The 22936-nt window shown below is 39.4% G+C and overlaps 2 protein-coding genes and 1 pseudogene across 2 annotated transcripts; 2 read left to right on the plus strand and 1 right to left on the minus strand.

Annotated features, from left to right (window-relative positions):
* Positions 1-317: 317 nt before the first annotated feature.
* Positions 318-8759, plus strand: LOC126597310 (uncharacterized; annotated as a pseudogene).
* An 854-nt stretch (positions 8760-9613) lies between these two features.
* Positions 9614-10175, plus strand: LOC126597311 (mitochondrial import receptor subunit TOM9-2-like). Its single transcript, XM_050264096.1, has one exon. The coding sequence runs from the start codon at positions 9704-9706 to the stop codon at positions 10004-10006; it is 303 nt and encodes a 100-aa protein (XP_050120053.1). The 5' UTR covers positions 9614-9703; the 3' UTR covers positions 10007-10175.
* A 296-nt stretch (positions 10176-10471) lies between these two features.
* LOC126597309 (putative pentatricopeptide repeat-containing protein At5g52630) lies at positions 10472-12710 on the minus strand. Its single transcript, XM_050264094.1, has one exon. It carries the CDS (start codon positions 12603-12605, stop codon positions 10884-10886), a length of 1722 nt encoding a protein of 573 aa, XP_050120051.1. The 5' UTR covers positions 12606-12710; the 3' UTR covers positions 10472-10883.
* Positions 12711-22936: the final 10226 nt, after the last annotated feature.

A 22936-nucleotide genomic window follows, 5' to 3' on the forward strand; every position in this document is an offset into this window, starting at 1 on the left:
TATAATCAACTTAAATCAGTTAAATCCATCATGCAATGCATTTCCTTCCAGTTTTTTGTGAGAAACTAATAGATAATTGACTAAATAAATATCATGCAAAGTTTCAATAAAAATTTCCAAGTTTTTCTTACAATTTCCGTGGTTTTTATTCAATTTTTATCGATATCGATAATATCCCGATATTTCCATCGAAATTTCCGTGTTTTTGGACTACCGATATTTCGGATATCATCGATATTTTAGACCTTGCTTACAAGTACTATAACAATGCACTAGTACTACTAGTGTTTGCCAGCATTGTGGCGCAAGAAGGAATGTTAATGGTGGCTGTTACTCAACGAGATCTTTTATTATGGTCTCGTTTCTTTGAAACTTTGCTTTATATATATATAGAACAGCATCCAAACCAGGCTTTTCATAGTACAACATCCTCATGCGGATTTTCTTCCTTGGAACGAGTTGCTTCTTCTCAGCCCTCATCGATGCATCTAATTGGAATTGAGACAAGCCATTTCTCATCTTCTTCGTCGCACCATCAACCAGCTTATTGCCAGATGATGCAGCCTCCTCCCTTCCCCTTTTTCGTTCCATATACCTGTACTTTTCGAAGTTGCTAGAGGCTTGGCTCTATCCAAAACGAAATGCGGCTTCTTTCTCACAAACACTTTTTTAAAAGATTAGCACGGTGAAACGCAAATCACCGTCGTATCTAAAAATCAACAAATCCCAGCATTCCACGTAATGGTCTATCACAAATGTCGGCCACCCATGATGTAAGAACTAAACTCTAAAACCCCGAGTCGTTAAAAACCACCGAAGAGGGGCGGGCTGTTTTTCACTACCTACGACCATGTGGCGCAGAGCTGGATTGAGCTCGGGACTCAACATCCGGAAGCTCTCTACACCTCGGAGTGGTGGGGGGAAAAATCTGAAGGCCACACCGTCCTCCGCTCCACATCCGACAAGGGCAACGGTGTCGTCTCCGTCGTCACCTACCCTTCCTCAAAACCCAGCGTGCTTCACTGGGCGTCGACGGAGAGATGGCTGTAGCAAAGGTACGAAGAGATACACGAGTGTCGTCAGCACAACGAGAGATTCAGAGTGCTAGGATATCAATGGCGCGCTCTGTTGGATATAAGTCAACAATCTGTGATTTAAATATAGATATGCTAATAAACAATAAATGCAAATATAAAAATTAACAAAGTATCAAGAAACAAAAATATAAAACAAATAACTTGAAGATCGAGGCTTGCGTACCGCAATGTCCTTGAAACAGAAATTTCGTCTCTACTCAGTGCTTGTAGTTCTACGGACGTCTGCTTCACCAGGATTCAACGATCTAAGTCAGAAATTCCAGCACCGGAAAATTGACTTCTGGCGAATATTAATGTGGTTCTCTCAGAAAGGATGTTTATGATTGCAGGAGAAGATTTATGATTTTTCTGTGTCCTAAATGCCATGCAGATGGATGTATATATAATGTGATTATACCTGTTCGCAACAGGTATGAGGAATGGATGCATCTGTTGGGAGACATCTGCTGAAAAGGGTGTTTTTGTTTATGCGTTTTCACACTTCAGACTTCATCTGAAAAGATGAGTATGTTGGAAAAAATAATTAATTAATTATATTAATTACCAAGGCCCATCTTTTGACAATTAAATATATATTAATTATATATTAATTATAATTAATTATATATATTAATTACCAATTAATTAGTACACCCCAAAGCCCAACCCCAAGGGTGAGCCCAATTTTAGTCTCCAGGCCTATTACTCCAATCACTTTCTATAAAGGACAAAGCCTTATAAAGTGATAAAATCTTTTGAGAATGGCCAATGTGGGACAAAGAAATTTCTACTCAAACTACTCAAATTTCCAACAATACCCCACATTTGAGTTGAAATTTCATTCAAACTCCAACAATTACCCCACATTTGAATGCAAATGTAAATACAAATGGATGATTAGGCTGCCTAAAACTGAGAGAGAGTAGACATGATATGCATCGGGTGAAGTGTCTTTTGGACTTGAACTTACCCAAGTGAAAACATATCGGGCTTACTTGGTGACGCAGTGGATGTGGAAGATCTTGAACTGTTCACCGCAGTAGTAAACCGAGACAATATGCTACACACATATCATGGCTGCCACACGTCAATTCATACTGTTGTGTTCATTTTGGCCCTGAACAGATCCCGGATTTCGTAAGAGCTTTAGAGAATTTAGCCATGTTAATTCTCATAAATGTGGCCCCATTTACTCCTATATAGGTGACATTAATTAAGAATAGTCTGCCATATTCCTCTTGATAACAAGATATTAATGTCATTAAATGTATAAAACATAACCCCTTAAACATCAACAGACAACACACATTTTATCATAAGAATGGGTAAGTTGTGTGTTCAACTTTTGAATCAAACTCAACCAGTTTGCCTATTGAACCTAGACCATGGGATCTCCAATTAGCTAGGTTAGGTTTCCGCCCAGTTCGATTCATTGAATTGGTTTGAGACCCATTCCCCTCGATGTAAATAATATTTTCTCTCTTGGTAGGCCTTTTGTCAAAGGATCAGCTATATTTTCCTTTGACTTCACATAATCAATGGATATTATTCCATTGGAGAGCAACTTCTTAAGAGTATTATGTCGACGCCTGATGTGACGTGACTTCCCATTGTATACATGACTTTTGGCCCTTGATTGTGCGGCCATACTATCACAATGTATACATATAGCCGTTACCGGCTTTGGCCACATTGGAATATCCTCCAGAAATTTTTTGAGCCACTCGGCTTCTTCGCCAGCCAAGTCTAAAGCTATAAACTCGGACTCCATGGTGGACCGAGCTATACATTTCTGTTTAGAGGATTTCCAAGATATTGCTGCACCTCCCAAGGTAAAAACATATCCACTTGTCGACTTGGATTCTGTAGTGTCAGAAATCCAATTGGCATCACTGTAGCCTTCTACAACAGGTGGATATTTTGTGTAGTGTAATCCGTAGTCAAGTGTATTTTTCAAATACCTTAACACTCTTACTAAAGCATCCCAATGCTCTTGTGCCGGATTACTTGTATATCTACTAAGCCTACTTACTGCATACGCTAAGTCGGGCCTAGTTGAATTCATCAAGTACATTAGACTTCCAATTACTTGAGAATATTCAAGTTGAGATATGGCATCGCCTTTATTTTTCTCCAACTTGCATCCAACATCAAAAGGAGTTGCAGTAGGTTTGCAGTCAAATTGACCAAACCTTCGTAATATTTTTTCTGCATAATGGGATTGTGAAAGGACATATCCTTCACTATTTCTCTTAATTTGAATTCCTAAAATGACATCGGCTTGACCTAAGTCTTTCATGTCAAAACTGGAATTCAACATTTTCTTTGTTTTGTTTATGACATCTTTATTGCTTCCCATTATAAGCATATCATCCACATACAAGCAGACAATAACACAAGTTTTATCATTACTCTTAATGTAGACACATTTATCAGATTCATTTATTTTGAACCCATGTGTCAACAAAGTATGATCAAATTTCTCGTGCCATTGTTTTGGTGCTTGTTTAAGTCCATATAATGACTTAACTAATTTGCACACTTTGCTTTCTTGTCCTTTAAGCACAAACCCATCAGGTTGTTCCATGTATATTTCTTCATCTAGTTCTCCATTTAAAAATGCTGTTTTTACATCCATTTGATGTATATCAAAGTTGTATACAGCCGCAATCGCTATTAACGTCCTAATTGACATTATGCGAGAAACTGGAGAATAGGTGTCGAAATAATCCAACCCTTCTTTTTGGCGATAACCTTTGGCTACTAAACGTGCCTTGAACTTATCAATGGTTCCATCCGCCTTAAGTTTCTTCTTGAAAATCCATTTATGGCCAATTGGTTTACTACCGGGAGGTAAATCAACCAATTCCCATGTGTTATTTTCCATAATGGATTCCATTTCACTTTTAATTGCTTCCTTCCATAAAGGAGCCTCAGAAGAAGACATTGCTTCTTTAAAAGTTCTAGGTTCATTCTCGGATAAGAAAGCAATGAAATCTGGTCCAAAGTTTTTAGAAACTTTGATTCTTTTTCCTCTTCTTGGTTCCACATCATTTCCTTGGACACCAGAAGAAAAGGCTTCATCATGACTATGATCATGAACCCTCTTTGTATTAGAACCAGATTCCTTTTCTTTGTAAGGGAATATATCCTCAAAAAATTTTGCATCCGCTGATTCTAATATAGTGTTAACATGTATGTCAGAAATCGAAGATTTCACAACAAGGAACCTATAAGCAGCACTATTATTTGCATATCCAATGAATACACAATCAATAGTTTTAGGTCCTAGTTTCGTTCTTTTTGGTAAAGGAACTTGCACCTTTGCTAAGCAACCCCACACTTTGAGGGTTTTATAAGTGGGTTTATGTCCTTTCCATATCTCATAAGGTGACTCGTCAATCCTTTTTAGAGGAACCTTATTCAATATGGTATTTGCAGTAAGTAAAGCTTCACCCCACAAACTGTGTGGAAGCCCAGAACTATTTAACATGGAATTAATCATATCTTTGAATGTTCTATTTTTTCTTTCGGCAACACCATTTTGTTGTGGTGTGTATGGAGCCGTTGTTTGATGTATAATTCCATGTTGTGCACAAAAATCTGAGAAGGCAGTAGACTCATACTCTCATCCTCTATCGGATCTAAGTGCTTTGATTTTTCTCTCAAGTTGATTTTCAACTTCGGCTTTATATGTCTTAAACATATTCAAAGCTTCGTCCTTACTATTAATCAAATAAACATAGCAATACTTACTGCAATCATCAATGAAAGTGACATAATAATTCTTTCCTCCACGACTTGGTGTGGATTTAAAGTCACAAAGATCACTATGAATTAATCCAAGTAATTCATTTGATCTTTCCAAAATTGACTTTCTCGTTTGCCTAGCCTAGCAAATTTTGATTCAGTACATGTTTCACACTTATGATTAAAATTAATTTCGAATTTAGGTAATAATTCTAATTTAACCATTCTATGCATAGAACGAAAATTAACATGTCCTAATCTAGCATGCCAAATATTAGAAGACTCAACAATATAAGTAGAAGCATTTATTTTATTAGCATCATCAATGGCAATTACATTGAGTTTCACAAGGCCATCAGCCACATAACCCTTTCCAACAAACATCCCACCCTTGGTAAGTACAAATTTGTTGGATTCCATTACAAGTTTAAAGCCCTTAGCAATTAGAATTGGTCCAGAAACTAAGTTCCTCCTCATTTCAGGAACATGCAGCACATTCAGCAAGGTCAAACTTTTCCCAGATGTGAATTTGAGTACCACCTTGCCATATCCCTCCACCGCAGATGAGGCAGAATTGCCCATATACAGCTTTTCTCCAGGGGCAGCAGGGTGATATTCTGCGAACAGATTTCTGTCAGCGCAGATGTGCTTTGTAGCACCAGTATCCATCAACCATTCACTCACATTGGAGACCATGTTAACCTCGGACACAACAGCAGCCAATTCTTCATCGGTGATTGCCATGTTAGCATGGTTGTTGTTGTTTCCGTGGCCATGATTTCCATCCTTACGATGATAACAATCTTGTGCCTTGTGACCAGATTTGCCACACACATAGCAGGCGCCCTTAATCTTCTTCAGATTCTTGCCTTTAGGAGCAAGGGCAGATTGCACAAATTGCTTGGTTTTCGGAGCAGGAGCCTTATTCTTTTTCGGCTTAGCCTTGGAGTTTCCTCCCTCAACATAATTCGCATTGGCTTCAATGGCCGCAAACCCTCCAGAACGGTCTGCCTTTCTGTGGTCTTCTTCCACACATAGCCTCAAAATCAAATCCTCCATATTCATCTCACGACGCTTGTTCTTGAGATAAATTTTGAAGTCATTCCAGGAAGTTGGCAATTTCTCGATTATCGCCCCAACTTGGAAATGCTCATTGATCTCGCATCCCTCAGAATGCAATTCATAAATCAACTTCTGGATTTCTTTGACCTAAGAAACAACAGATTTGGAATCCACCATTGTATATTTGAGAAACTTACCGATAACAAATTTCTTTGAACCGGCATCATCAATCTTATACTTTTTCTCTAGGGATTCCCACAACTCCTTCGTTGTCTTGCACAGAGAATAAATGTCATAGAGATTGTCATCCAAACTATTCAGGATATAGTTTCGGCAACAAAACTCAGAATGATTCCAAGCTTCAATTGCCATGACAGTCTCTCTCGTCATTGGATTCTCATTAGACTTCGGAGCTTCTTCCTTAACAACATGAGCGAGATTTATTGTTGTCAGGAAGAACAACATCTTCTGTTGCCATCTCTTGAAGTCCAACCCTTTGAACTTCTCAGGCTTTTCTGAGTACTTTGGCACAGCGCCATTCACATTCACAGATTATTGATCCATAATTTCTTTTTCAAGATTGTTGGATATAAGTCAACAATCTGTGATTTAAATATAAATATGCTAATAAACAATAAATGCAAATATAAAAATTAACAGAGTATCAAGAAACAAAAATATAAAACAAATAACTTGAAGATCGAGGCTTGCGTACCGCAATGTCCTTGAAACAGAAATTTCGTCCCTAGTCAGTGCTTGTAGTTCTACGGATGTCTGTTTCACCAGGATTCAACGATCTAAGTCAGAAATTCCGGCATCGGAAAATTGACTTCTGGCGAATATTAATGTGGTTTTCTCAGAAAGAATGTTTATGATTGCAGGAGAAGATTTATGATTTTTCTGTGTCCTAAATGCCATGCAGATGGATGTATATATAATGTGATTATACCTGTTCGCAACAGGTATGAGGAATAGATGCATCTGTTGGGAGACATCTGCTGAAAATGGTGTTTTTGTTTCTGCGTTTTCACACTTCAGACTTCATCTGAAAAGATGAGTATGTTGGAAAAAATAATTAATTAATTATATTAATTACCAAGGCCCATCTTTTGACAATTAAATATATAGTTCGAGACTTGGGAGCAGCCTCTCCATAAATGGGGGTAAGGCTAGCCGACATTCACCTCTCCCAGATCCTGCGTAAAGCGGGAGCCTTGTGCACTGGGTACGACCTTTTTTTTTTTTTTTATATATTAATTATAATTAATTATATATATTAATTACCAATTAATTAGTACACCCCAAAGTCCAACCCTAAGGATGAGCCCAATTTTAGTCTCCAGGCCTATTACTCCAATCACTTTCTATAAAGGATAAAGCCTTATAAAGTGATAAAATCTTTTGAGAATGGCCAATGTGAGACAAAGAAATTTCTACTCAAACTACTCAAATTTCCAACACGCTCTCCGCTTCAACGACGACACCCGCCAGAGCACTGTCAAGGTTTTGGCTGCCTGCCGGCGATCGGAACCCGAGTCGATCGCCCTTATGCAGCAGCCCCATTGCTTGGCTGTTCCATTTAAGCAAAACCCATTTCCCCATTTCAATTTTAATTCCCATTCAATTTCCATCTGACATTTGGTTACAAATGCATCAAATTTGATATGGGTTTTGCGTTAAGTTAATACGCAATTGAATTTCTAATTAGCATGTGGTCACTGTTGAATGAAATTTGAAACTACTGATTGCACACATTTGGTTACTTTGATTTTTCGAAAAGATTAATGCTTTTGTGTGATGGTCCTGCTTTTTCAGATCTTAAGAGTATGGTGGCAGCTGGGTTGGCTACCATAGCATCCTGTAATTACAATCTCATGGACGCGGTGAGTGGGACTGAAAATATGCGTATATTGTTTATTGGTCAGGGTGGCGGAAGCTTACCATTGTTTTTGGCTAGTAAAATGCAAGGTAGGTTACATTGCTAGTTTTCTGTTAATGGCACTGTGAATGGTTGTGGGAAATAGAAGGAATGAAGGATATGCCTTTTTTGTAAGTTGTTTCGTAATTGCTGATTCTTTTTTACCTCCAAATTCAATGTGTTTTCGGACATCCTATCAGAAGTCCTGAGCTGAACAATTGGGTATTGAACCTAACTTAGAATGTTCTGCTCCTTTTCAGGTGCTGTTGTTGACGTAGTTGAAATCGACCCTCTTGTTATCTCAGCCTCGGTTCGAGCCATGGGATTTCCGGCTTTCTCAATTATGACTCCATCAGGCAAGCATGCTGTGTCACCCAATACCATGGATAAGGTAATGTGGTAAGGCATCCACGAGAGGCTGTTCCTCTATGAATCCGGTGCTGAGGATTTCATTCTCAATTCTCAACACCACCAATCAGTATGATATGGTCTTCGTTGATGCTTGTGATGGGGAGGCTATCTTCCCTCGCAAGTGATGGGATCCACATTCCCCATTTCTAAAAGCCCTCAGCAGCCGGCTTCACCCGGGATCATGGCACAGTTGTGGTGAACCTTCATTCAGATTCTGATATCTTGGACCCTGACGGCTCTGCTCCATCCGTTCTGCAGCAAACTTTGCCGATGGGGAAGTACGTGTTGAGGGTTTGCCGGGCATACAAGAATGTGGTAGTGGGAGGGAAAGATTCTGGTTTGGGGTTTACAGTTTCAGTCCCGTGGGTGTGCAATTCGTCTCTGGTCGTATGCAGAGGTTTTAGGGTTAAGGGTGGGGATAGCAACAGCGATGTGATCATGGACGCTCTGATATCCAAATGCTTTGAATTGGAAAATGTACTAAACTTACAATTCTCATGTTTTGAATATATAAAGAGAGGTTTCATACTTGTGGATTAATTTCATGACAAGTTTATTATACCCTGAGCCGAAGGTAAGTTTCTTCACGGTTTTATTTACCGAGAATTTTTTTGAGTCCCTGAATAAAATCTTCCCCAACATCATTGTTCTCTACCCTCCTGAACGTAGCCAAACTTAAGGTGAACTACGTATATCTTGTGTTTGTTTTACTATCTCTATTTATCTATATATTTGTTTTCACTTAAATCACCAGAGCAACCACGTGAAGAGCACAACTTTGACATTTTATGTTCCAAAATTTACCCAATTTTATGCATAAACAAATATCATTGTTTATAAAAGCGGTTTTTTATTTTATTTTATTTTGGTTCTTAATTGAATTTTTCCATAAACATTGATAGTTGTGAATATCATGAAACCGTAATTTTATTTTTCAATTTATCTTATTTTTTATACAACGATGTTTGTTAGGATTTTAAGGGGTGGGACTAAACTTGTCATTCACTTCTCACTTATAGTTACAAGTACACTTACTAGTGCAAAAAAATTGTCTTTCACGAGATTTGGACTTACTTTCCTTTCCCGTATTATTAGAGTAGAATATTCTTGTATAAAAAGGAAAGGTATTTTCATATGCTATTTTTAGCATTTTAGACACTCTTATTCAATCATAACCGTTAATGCCATTTGATTTATTTATGATGACAATAAATAAACATTAATCCGTGAAAAACTAACCGCTCGCATAGCGAATTACTTCCCTTGAAACGAAAACAAAACAAAATTACTAAATTTTAATGGGCCTTTGTTGGCCTTTTGTCATTGACAAACTCCATATATTGGGTCTTATGCCCGCTTGAAATATAAGGCCCGTTAATATTGATTGGTCGATCGCCAATTGCAACGCTTCCAAAACCCTAAAAACTCCGAACCTAAAACCTCCTTCTCACAAACACACAAGCATACAGCACAAGGAAATCAAAGAATGGCGTCAGAGGGGAGAAAGCGACTGTCGCTCCGAAGCAACGGCGAAGAACAGAGCATGCTTTCGAGGGTGTCGCAATCGGAGATCGTGCAGCAGACGAAGCGCGTGGCGATCGACGCGTCGTCGGTTACGAAGAAGCTGGCGAAGAGCACGGGGAAGGCGGCGTGGATATTGGGAACGACGTTCCTGATCTTGGGGGTGCCACTCATCATCGCCATGGATCGCGAGCAGCAGTTCAACGAGTTGGAGTTGCAGCAGGCCAGCATCCTCGGTTCTCCTCCCCCTCCTCCCGCCTTCAACTGAAAACGTAAACCCTGACCTCCGCTCTCCCTCAGCTCCTCACGGAGGCTCTTCCTCTCCGTTGGTCGCCTTTTCTTTTTCAATTTTTGTTTGTGTTAAATTGTAGTTTTTATGGATGTTAGTTTTGTTTATGGATGTTAATTTTTATTGATGAACGGATTTGTTCGATGAATCTGTGACCGCACATCTCACCGTCATTTGTTCGGCATGCTTAGTGGAATGTTGCAAGTTAAAACAGAGAGATGAATGTATAGGCAAATAAGGTGAAGAAGTTAGGTTACGTTTTCAAGGCTCGATTGAGATTGCTTTTGTAGGAAGCACTTCTACTACGGGTTAACCAAGTCCTCGTAGCATAGGCCATCACAAAGGACCCTTCACGGAAATAACTTTTAGATGAAACGGGTGTATGTCGCTCGCCTGCGTCTTTTTGCTATTTTTTTGCAGACTGCCATCTTAAACCATCAAATGGTACAAAATGTTTCATCTCTGTGAAACACATTTATTTCCTTTGTGTTTTATTCATCCTTTGTCTTGCCAAAAATTTTTGAGAGAAAAACAAAACACTAGAAAACATAATTTTCCGTTCAGTCGCTCTGCTGTTTAACAAGGAATATCCCTTCCCTTAATGCCTATGACCGGAAGCCTCCTCGCAACTCCTTGCATTTCGAGAGGAGGCTGCTGCACCGACATTATCCTTTTCCTTTCCGACTCCTACCTTCTCAAAGTAAAAACTTCATCCTATTGTCATGCTAGCAGTAACTTCATCCTGCATCATTTGAGGCAGTATGACAGTTCTACACAAGTTTCCCTCCACCCTTAGTGGCTGAGTTTCTGTCCAGCAGAAACTTTGGGAGCATTATATTAATCGGCATAAACCAAGCTACCATATGTCGCCACAAGTACAACTACCATTTACAAATCTATGGTACCTGTTTAAATCCCTCACAATAATCTCCCTCTCCAACACTCTGCAGAAATACTTGAAGGCCTCATGGCAATCCCTGCAGATCCTTAAATTCTTAACAATCCTTAATGGCTTTCCTGGTGGTGCCGCACCACTCACCACTGCAAATGCTACTGCCAACTTCTCACTGTGGTACCAAAGGGATTCCTTTTTCTCCCTTTCCCCGACTTCATGCAACATCTCATCGCAGAATGGCACATATCCTAACTTCTCTATCTCCTTCATCAATTCTACCAATTTAGCACGAATCTCATCCCTTCTCTCATGCCTTCTGTCCCCAGCAAAAAACACATGAACTTTCCCTCGTACCTCGATCCAACTCCTCCCACCTTCCTTCGTTACCCTCCTATCTTTCATCATCTTCCTCACTTCTGCAACTTCATCCCATTTTCCAGCGTTCGATAACACATTTGCAGCAATTACATAAGCTGAATCATCATGTGGGTCAATTTCCAATAACCGTTTAGCCATGGACCTAGCCAAATCAGGCGCTTTATGATACGCTGAACTTGCTAGCAATGATCGCCACACAGCAGCGTCTGGCACAAATGGCATTGTCAGTGCAGCCTTTTCTGCCTCTTCCAGTTGCCCAGCCCGTCCCATTGCACCAACTAAACATGTATGATGCTCAAGCGCTGGTTCCAACCCATAATCTTCCTTCATCCGGTTCAGCCACCTGTGAGTCTCAGAAACCAAACCTGCATTGCAAAATGAAGTTAAGATTGCCAAAAAGCTATATTCATCCGGCGCAAGCCCCTGAGCTTCCATTGCATTGAAAATCTCAAGCGTTGAGTTCCAATCCCCCTGTTGTGCGTATGCCGCCATCAGCACATTCCACCCCACTACGTTCATGCTCGGAAAATTCTCATCAAAAACCTGTCTAGCATCAGATACAAGCCCAGCTTTCCCATACGCATCAACCAAAGCACTCGCCACAATCACATTCCAATCAAGTCCAGTAACAACAGCATAAGCATGTATGATCCTACATTGCTCCAACACAGCAAGCTCCCCTGTAGCACGAAGTGCACCCGAAACACTATACATAGTAGACCTAACATCAGAACATTTCATGTCAGCAAAAGCAGACAGCGCATCAATGGGTTTCGAGTTCTGCGCCAACCCAACCACCACCGCCCCATAACAAACCTCGTCTTTCTGAGGAATTTCATCAAGCACCTTGCGGGCATCAACAGGCAAGCGGCATTTGCAGTAAAAATTAATTAGGGCGGACCCGGAAAAGGGCTGCGCAGAGACGCCGAGCTTCACCGAAAGGGAGTGGAGGGCAAGGCCGAAGGAGAGAGAAGGGAGAGAAGCACAGGTTTTGAAGAGGGAAGCGAAGGTGCGCTGGTTGGGGAAGGTGGGGTGGCGGAGCATGGAAACGAAGTGCTGGAGGGCGAAGAGGGTGTTGGTGTGGGCGGAGATCACGGCGGTCCATGAGACCACATTGGGAGATGGGATTTGGTGGAAGAGGCGAAGAGAGTAAGAGAGGAGATTGGACTTGGAGTATAGAGTGATGAGGTTGTTGAGAACAGAGCGGTCGACGTTTGCGGTGGTAATGAAACGAGCGTGGAATATGCGGGGGTCGGAGTTGGATGGTGGTTGCGAAGGGGGTGGTGGTATCGAGTTTTGGTTCATTTTGGAGAGGAGCTTGGTGGTGGAGGGGGTGGTTCTCTCGAGTTTTGGCGGTGGACGGGTGGTTTTTTTCTTTCTTTCTTTGAATTGGGGTTTTGGAGGGGTTTAGCTGTGCATGCTCATTGCACGTGAGTTATCTCATTTTTATTATTTTTCAATGCAAGTGACAACTTTTTACGCAACACATATTAATTTTATGGGCAAAAGACTGTTTACTACCCTCAAGTTTCATGGTTTTCAACATTTAGTACATCAATTTTTTTCATCTCAGAGTCATACCTAAAATGTAAATTTTGGGACAGTCTCATACATCCGTTAGTCAAACTGTTAACTTTGCTGTTAAATGATGATGTGGCACCCACGTGGACAATGACTGGGTGTCACGTGTCATTAAAAATTTTAAAAATATAATAAACTATTAAAATAATTAATTAATTAAAAGTTAAAAAAAAAAAATCCCTAGATCCCTTTGTCTTCCCCACCCCGACCCCCCTCCCTTCTCCATCTGCACATCCATCCTTCCCCCATCCCCTCCACCCCCTTCATCCCATCCACCCCCTTCATCTTCTCCATCCGAGCACCCCCATCACCCACCCCTTGCCTACCCGAGCCACCCTTTCTCCATCCACTCCTCCCTTTGGCACTTGCTGCAACCCCCACCCTCTCTTCTCTCCTCTGCAACCACCCACTCTCCCTCACTCTCTTCTCTCCTCTACAACCCACACCAACCACCCTCCCTCCTTCCCGTCCTCTCTCTCTGATTTCCTCACCGGAGCTCCGCCCTCCCTACGCCACCCCCAGAGCCATCTCTGTACGCCCCCTCTCTTTTTCTCTCTCTACAATTTGAATTTTTGGATTTGGATTGATTGATTGACTGATTGGTTGTTTGATTGAGATTTGGTTGGTTGGTTGTTGTTCTTGAATCTATGCAGCTAAGCGAGATTTCTGTGGAAGAGAGGGTCGCCGTGCTTCCATCCGAGGACAAGGGACTTGTCGGGTTCCTGGACCTCGACGGAGTGGACGGCTGAGTTCTTGGATTTGCAGAGGGAGTGGACGGGACTAGGCCTATGCAGAGGGAACGGGAGAAAAAATGAAAGGGAATTTGGGGAGAAGGGGGAGGGGAAGGATGGATGTGTAGAGGGAGAAGGGATGGGGGGGTCGGGGTGGGGAAGACAATGGGGATCTGGGTTTTTTTTTTTTTTTTTAATTAATTATTTTAATAGTTTAATTATTTTTAAATTTTTTAATGACACGTGGCACCTAGTCATTGTCCACGTGGGTGCCACATCATCATTTAACAGCAAAGTTAACAGTTTGACTAACGGATGTATGAGACTGTCCCAAAATTTACACTTTAGGTATGACTCTGGGATGAAAAAAAATTGATGTACTAAATGTTGAAAACCATGAAACTTGAGGGTAGTAAACAGTCTTTTGCCCTAATTTTATCGAAACTAATACGCAATTAATTAGAATTTCTATTCCCATATAATATATTGGTTTAGCCGTTTAGGCATGTTATTAGGTATTGGAATTATTTTGATTATTGAGTTTTTTGTGTTCACTAAATAATTTTTTTATGTATTTACTAACATATATAAAATTGGAAAAGCATAGTATTTAGTTGATTCTATTCAACCTTTATGTATTTACTAAGTTTTTTCGTTCATTGCTGATCATAAATAAGACGAGGGAAAAATGACTATCAAACTCTTCTTCGTGAAATTTGAACTTACCTCTTATTTAATTTTGATAAGTTGATCAATTGAAATGTAAATTGTGATCATTTAAGCCAATTTCCATGCTTTCCATCTGTTTGGTTAAGATTGAAAAGAAAAGTAGAGAATTTACTTAGTAAATGGAAAAGCATAGTATTTAGTTGTGCATTTCTGCTTGGTCCTGTGCCCACAGGATTGGTTGGACAAGGGAAAGTTCGTTTCAGTGTTGCTATTGATTCCGTAAGTATGCATCCTTTCAATGTGAATGTGATTTATGAAAACTTCAATATGAGAAGCCTGCTGGTGCTGTGCCAAGACTGTTGTTACAGAACAAGTACGGATTTATATGGTACTATTTTGTCTCATTTTTAGACAAGGCAAGAAACCTTGGTGCCTTGTTCATGTACTGCTCTTGGTTGATAGCCGTTGGATGTCTCGACGTAGCATGCTTAATGTTTCTAAAAGATTTTACAGGACACTTGGTTTCATCTTAGCATGGCATAAACATTCCAAACTTGTACTGCAATGGTAATTGTAGCACTTGAGTGAAAAACCACTCTAAATGTAGTAATCCTTTTAAATGATAAGCATTTGCTGTTTTTATAAATTTAGTGCACCTAAGAAATATTTGTGTGCTGCATCAATCTCTTTTGCCCCAAGCTTTTAGATGCTACCATAAAAACTGTATAATAATGCCTATGGATGTTGTAATACTTAAAGCTTTTCAAATGCAATCCCTTGATAACGTCACGCTTGAGAGAAAACACTTCAAACTCAATGTTGAGAAACGGAACTTTCTTTGTGCCAGAGGATTCCACAAATAAGAACCAATTATAGCATGACAAGTGGATAGATGAGGGATCCTCCCCATCCAATTGAGCTGTTAGTGTTTTTCTATAAAACTCATAGTTCTCGGGGTGTTGATGAACCTTAGAGATTCACTTGACCAAGATCCCCGACTTCAGTGCAGTCCCAAATATTGAGAGGCTAATCCGTGAAGGTTGTAAATGGTTAAACGAGTTTTCACTCCTCAATTGGAGATCTCCAACAGCTCATTTTGTTGCATCTAAGGGATTGTGAAAGTCTTGGTCGTCTGTCCAACACCATCAACTTGAAATCCCTCACAACTTTAATTCTTTCTAGATGTTCCAACTTTAAAGTGTTCGGATACTGGAACTTCATCTAGATGGGACAGCTATAAAAAGAGCTACCAAAGCATTTGACTGGCCTTATAGTGCAGAATCTAAGAGACTGCAAGAATTTTTTGAATCTCCGAGGAGCATTTTGTTCTTCTTTGAATCAATCACAGGCTGCTGTAAGCTTAACGAGTTGCCCGAGAACTTGGTGAGCTTAGAATGTCTGCAGCACCTTGAAGGAAGCAGAAGCGCAATAAGACAATAACTTCCTCCATCCTACTCCTGAAACACTGGATGTAGAGCTCCAGATCCTTGAAGGAAGCAGAATGTCTGCAGCACCTTTTAGCTGTTGCTTGTTGCATCAGCATCTTCCATAATATCGGATTGCAATCAGTCTGAAAGCGCAATCCCTGATGAATCCCGGAGGCATCTCTCAAATTTCTCAGCTTAGTTACCCTTTTTGAAAAATTGTAGCAAGCTCCAATCATTGCCGACATTTCCATCAAATATGCGAGGTGTGAATGCAGAGGATTCTCCTATCCAAGGAATATTCAAATAAAAAGACATGGGTTTCACCTGCTGTGGGAATCAGTACGGTAAATTTCTAAGAAGTGACCAAGAAAATAAGCCTCCGGCGATGCCCTTACCTTCATCGTTTCTTGATCCGCCTTTCATTTCAAGCACTCTATGAGGTCTCTCTATCTCATTAACTATCTGTTTGAAAGTAATTATCGATCAATGAACTTTATCGAATTATTAGTTTTAATCCTTATTTTGTACGAGGTTCTAAAAAACACTAGGCGCTAGTTGGGCGATGATGGGAGACTAGTGCCTAGGTGGCTAGGTGGTATTAAGCCGATTTAAGTAAACTTATTATATATCGTATAATTAGGTGTCTATTTATACAAATTGAAAAATTAAAAGATACATAGATTACAAAATATTATAACATATTGAAAACATGGGGAATCCGAATATAATGGGTGCCCACCAAAGTATTCAACAAGTTCCTTACAATTTATTAACAAAAATCAAAAGTAGAGTGAAAGTTATCTATTTTCTATTTAAGTGAGAGTTGCGACCTAAGTGGGTGCCTAGGCGGATTTAAACGGGCTAAGCAGGCGCCTAAGCAGGTCTAAGCGTCCTTTATTAATTTTCAAATGCCTAAGAATTAATCGGTGCGGTGGCCAGCTACATAACGCTTAGTCGATGCCTAGGCAGAGATTTTTTGAAGAGTGATTATGTAAGAGACGTTGAAGTACGTAGGAGTTAATCACAGCATGTGCAAAATGTGTGCATGAATTGGTTGGCCAGGAAATTAATAACAGCACTGGTATATATAATTCGAATCATGTGGAACTAAACCGTGTCTTCTTCTCTCCAAGTTATCTCCCAAACCCTTCCAGTGTCTTTCCCTCCAAGGCTCCAACCAAATTTCGGTTAAAGCTTTCTCTGCTAGCTGAATCGAACACATGAGTGGTAGACTGGCAGTGGAACTAGTTAGAACTTAGAAGTAAAGAAAGTTAAAGAAACTAGATTTTAATCCTTAAATAAGATGTCATTTTTCATCCAGTTGGGTGTTAGATTTGAATGTTTGATTTCAGTCCATTATTTTGAATGTATACAAAGATACATTACATTTGTAGTAAGAAACTTCTTTTTGTTTTTTTTTTTGGGTGAGAGAGGTTAGAAATTTTGAATGTATGATGCGTAGATACATTATACTAGTATTTCAAACAGAACAAGATGTGGATCAAATTTGTTCCAAACTTCCAAGCAGCAGATTCATTTTTGTTCAAAGCTTGAATATTCGACCAGCAGCTCATATTTTTATTCAAAGCTTGATTCAACTAGTACACACCACGTCTTGATTGAACCAGCAGCTCACGTCAAAGAATAGCTAGCAAAGTGCGCACTGGAAGGAGGAGATGCATGCATGAAATGTACAACCGACCCATCACACCCATGTCTGACCTGTCATTACATGCATCATCACCTGTGTTGACAGCATGGAATGTGACTTTTGATTGTGGTTTTGTTTTGCCTTTTATTTTCTAGGGCGCATATGCACATGTAGGATTATGTGGAAAATGTATGGATACCACGCCGATATGGTTGATATGGTTTGTTTGCTGGCACCACGTAGACGATGATGTATTAACAGTTTGTTCTTTCTTAAGCTTTTCATAATTTAGAATCGAAATTCATCTTCATCAGTCAGTACCCACGTAGAAGAAGCCTCCCGTTTGACACACAGAAACACCATAACCCGAATAGTACTACAGGTGTGAATGCCGTAGGTTGAGTGTTTGACTTAAAACTAAATAAGTAGTCAAGCAGAAAATTAAGCTAAACAACGCATTCTTTTTGTTATTCATTTGATATGTTTAATTATTATTTGTTGACCAAACTTTATCCATTAGCTTTATTTTAGATTCGAAACTGTGTTTTCATGTCGTATTCAAAATTATCACCCATTCTTTCACGGTCACTACCTTTAGCATCTGAAATCTAAAACAAGACAAGTCATCCAAGATTTCCCATCTGAAATCTAATCCTCCACCTCATTGGGACCCTTTTGCCTTCAGTCAAAGTATCTTCGCATGTAAACATCATCTTTGATTGCAAATCTTTTCCGAATTTAGTATTATGTCCATGTGAGTCTTTGGATTTTTCTCTTTTTCTGCCCTCTCTTTGCTTGTCAAAAATCAAAATCAAATGTATAGCTCCATATATAGTTTCCTTATGAATGTCAATCGAGGTGTCTCTGGCAGACAACTAGTACTGTAATGCTTTCATGTGTCATCCAAAAAGAAAAACTAGCATTTGTGATGCAAAATGCATCTTGGCTGCATAGCACTTCTAGGATCATCTCCAAGGCGATGGCAAGTGAAGGGCAAGGGCCTAAAATAGGAAAATTAACGAAAAGTCATTTTTAAAGGTATAGTGAATAGTGCCAGTTAAAGGTAAAAATGTGGTTTTTCGTTAAAAGTGAACAGTACCGAGAGTGTTTTGTTAAAACTCCCTAATAAAATTTCCTTTACTATTCACTCTAAATCCTAATTATTTTTGTTCAAGTTTACTTGTTTGAAAAAAGAAAAGGCAAGGGCAATGACAATTTATTATTTATATATAAATATATTAACTTTTTAAAGAATTAGGGCATTAAAACAAACATAATTAAAGTCTAATTCCAATAAATAATTTCAAATACAATGGAAAGTCATAGCATTACAACAAACATATTTAATTATAAATTAGGAGATAAAACCAGCGTGGCTCGGTTCGTCTTCCATTGGAATGTATGGAACTTCCTCATCTTTCAAGCAAAACCTTCTTCTCATAACGCGATTTTTTTCACTTCTCCAATTGAATTAGGAGATTCACCGTCTAGGCGTTGTGACATGATCTCCAGATCCTTCTCCTTTTGCCTTTCTTGCCGATTCAACTCTCTTTCTCTTGCCTTTGCTTCATCTTTAACCTTGTCTTGCTCATATGTTAACCTGTCTCGTTCCATATTCAATGCATGTTGGTGAGCTAATTCATCAACTATTTTGAATAATCATTATTCGAAAAACTCCCTCTTGCAGCTTTTTTCTTGGCGGCCTTCTTACCAACATGCCTAGTTGTTTCTTCTGTTTGTGTGACCGATTCAATAGGGGTTGTCAATAATGTCTCCAATGAGGTCTCCAATGGAAACTCTTCAGTAATTGATTCGTGCAATGGGGTCTTGTTCAACTAAACATGTGGACCAATAGGCAGAACTTTGTACTTTAGAGTTTGCTTCACAATGTTCAGTGTTCTAAAAAACGGCCTAAGCGCTGGGCGTAGGTGTGCCGATCCAATTGGGTCCAAATCGTTAAGAAAAATCGGGGAGCTGTTAGGCGTCCGCCTAGGCACTCTTAGGTGGCTTGGGAGGTCTAGGCGGAGTGAAATGATTTCCTAGGAAGAAATTCCAAACACATACTTAGAATCGCAAAAGCTTTCTCGTCCCTTCGACTCCTTCTCTCTATGCACCACGACCTTCTTAGCTGTTGCAACTCCCTCTGTCTGAAATCCATCGAAGAAGAGAAACTTACAGCGCAAAACAAAAGAAGAGGAAACCAAAAAAAAAAAAAAGGGAGAATTTACAAAAGGAAAACGAAAAAAAAGAAGAAGAACTGAAGTAGAGGAAACAGAAAGAAAACGAAGACGATGAGGAAAATGAAAGAATAAAAAATAAGAAAAGTTTCCGGTTTTGTCAAAATGGTTTGGGAGTCTTTAGGCTGATTTGAGTGATGGGGACTATGGGTGGAGGGGAGGGGTCACACCACACTTGTGGTCCTTTACGAAATGGGGAAGGAAGGATGCATGCACCTCTTCATAATTGTCTCTTTATGATTTCTGACCTCAAAAAGCTCAACTTTCAATTGTTATATAGGTTTCTGACTGGTTTTGGGTGGGATTTTTACTTTTATGTTTCAAAAATAAGATATAATCATTTAAAATGTCTTAAGTTATATAGCATATATGTTTAATGTGTTTTTTAATTTTGAACACTTGTTAGATACTCTTTTTGTATTTTATCATTCTTTTATTATCTTATTATCTCAATGCCACCAACAACAAGTCTACCTAAAACCTGGAGGGACGCAAAACAGAAAATATGAGGGGGTAAAAACAAAGCTTTTTAAAATCATTTCATTATCAAATGCTCTAACCCCTCGCCGTAAAACATGTATAATTTTCCCAGAAATAGAATATGAATATAAATATATATATATATATATAATATATATATATATATAGATATATTCAAGTCATGCTTCACATCTCCATAAACATAAGTATGCCATGCCAAATATAAAACTGAATAAGTAACTCAGGTGAAAATAAATTCATGGAAAATAACATATTAGCCGGAACCCCTGCAGAAGTCTATACGGCTAAATTCATAACTCATTAGTCAATCTAGCCGGAGTCACTGTAAGTGACCTATACGGCACTGTACTGCACACAAGTCGGGACCACTGGAAAGGTTTGTACAACAAGACTGGGTGTAATATAATTATGCTCAATACTACGCTCTCATGATAGCTATGCGATAAATCGCTAGTCACCTACGAGTCGGAACCACTTATAATGGTCTGTATGACAAGACTGTGCACCTAAATTGGATCCAATGTGAGCATAGGGTGCGGGAGGTGACATTATATATAGGCTTGTGCCATATCTCTGCCTAATCACTAACACTGGGGTGCATGTTTATGAGCTATATGCTTCTCAATTAGTCATAACTGTTATTCACATTCACAATTCATAAACTCACTGGGCTTACCTGAGTGTCCACATCACCACAATTATATATATATATATATATATATGCAAACATCATATGCATATTCTAAATGTAAAACATTTGGCATGACAATTTAAATCATAACTCATTTAAATGCATTTTCTGGGAAAATATCAAGTATATAAGTATATACTGAAAACCAAAAGCCCACTCACTGGTATGTCGAAGGGTCGTAGCCCCCGAGTCGCCCTTGACTACACTCGTCCTCAGGATAAGTCTCCCCTATATGCGAAACAACTATAAAAACGTCAATTTAAAGCACATAACCAATATTAGCTAATAACTTCTCATACATTGCTCAAATGGGATGTTTGAATATACCAACGTGATCTACACAACCTCACGAACATCCCCATATTTTTAGAAAAAAATTCTGACGTCCCACGCGCTGGCAAGGGCATGGCATCACGCGCTGCCATGCGTAGGGACCCTAACGGAATCCCCTAACCCCGTTAGGAATATTCCGTTAAAAACTAATAGAAACCGTTAATTCTACCTGACGGAATATTTTATCTTCTTCTCCAGTTAGCCTTACCGGTCGCCGTTGCCGTCGCCGTTCACTGGAAACTAGAAAATCACGAAAACCTTCATATCTCGTCTAATTCTCAACCAAATTCAACGAAACTTGAACCGAATTGAAGCTTAGGACAAGTAGAACAAAACCTTACCTTTCAAAAGTCTTAAAAGCGACGGAACTCGTCAGAAAATCCTTCAATATTCCAGCTAAACCTGCAACTCCCTATTCCCGAGCTTCCCAACGTCCAAATCACTTCATTTTTCTTCTCCGAGCCTCGTGAAGACGATCTAAAGCTCCCTATAACTTCAAAATTCTCAGAAAACTACACATTTACATGTGCATGAACAATACCTCAAATCGAAGGTTATGGTTTCTGGGGTTTTTCAAGGTTTCACATCCAAATAATAGTATCACTGGGTTCTTGGGCTCGTAAGGAACTTGAAAATGGTCTCCACAACCACGATCCATGAAGGGATAGGTTGGTTGGGTTTTGTCCGTACGTACAGTACGAAAATGGAGAAGAACCGAGAGGGAAGAGAGAGAAAGAGAGGGTCAACGGGAGAGAGAGAGGGAAAGTGTGAATGTGTGGTCCTAATCCTCTTACAGCCAACCAAACAATTAGAACCTTAAGTCCTTTAGTTTTAATTGGTTCCAAAATATTTGGGACTTAACGAATTGGTCCAAATTCAAAATTTAAATCACACAACACCATAAACGCTCAAGGACATATTTGACATTTCACGTCTAAAAATGTAATATTTAGGGATGGGCTGTGACAATCTACCCACCTTATAAAATTTCATCCTCAAAATTCATACACAACAATACATCCACTAATAGTCATAAAACAAGCGTGGATACATCTCTCTTATCTGATCCTTTGTCTCCCAAGTAGCATTTTCCACTGAGTGATTTCTCCATAATATTTTCACCAAACACATTATCTTATTTCTCAGCACCTTATCTTTCCAATCCAAAATAGTCACTGGCTCCTCGTTGTAAGTCAAATCCGAATTAATTTCTAGCAGTTGAGGATGTATTACATGAGAAGGATCTGAGACATAATGTTGAAGCATCGAAACATGAAATACATTATGCACTTTGGACAACTCTGGAGGCAACTCAAGCTTGTAAGTGACCTCATCGACTCTCTCGGTGATCATATATGGTCCAATATACCTAGGACTCAGCTTGTCTTTCTTTCCAAACCGCACAACACATTTCCATGGTGATAGCTTCAGAAATACCCAATCATCTACATTATACATTCGGTTAGTGGCATGCTTGTGGGCTAAGCTCTTTTGTCGATTCTGGGCCGCTTTCAGGGTAGACTTAATTACCTGAATATTCTGAGTAGTTTCATCCACAATCTTCGGGCCCAACAAAACTCTTTCACCCACTTTTGACCAGCATAATGGTGTTCGACAAGACTTGCCATAGAGCGCCTCAAAAGGTGCCATACCAATACTTGAATGGTAACTGTTGTTGTAGGCGAACTCCATCAAATCCAAACAATCATGCCAATCATCGCCAGATTGCAGTACTGAAGATCTCAACATATCTTCTGATGTCTGAATAGTCCTCTCAGATTGTCCGTTTGTCTGAGGGTGATATGCCATACTATA

The sequence above is a fragment of the Malus sylvestris genome, chromosome 13, assembly GCF_916048215.2.
Source record: "Malus sylvestris chromosome 13, drMalSylv7.2, whole genome shotgun sequence".
NCBI lineage: Eukaryota > Viridiplantae > Streptophyta > Magnoliopsida > Rosales > Rosaceae > Malus > Malus sylvestris.

Bases quoted from the DNA above. Each gene is read 5' to 3' on its own strand.
- LOC126597311 (XM_050264096.1), top strand. From the start codon at position 9,704: ATGGCGTCAGAGGGGAGAAAGCGACTGTCGCTCCGAAGCAACGGCGAA.
- LOC126597309 (XM_050264094.1), bottom strand. From the start codon at position 12,605: ATGAACCAAAACTCGATACCACCACCCCCTTCGCAACCACCATCCAAC.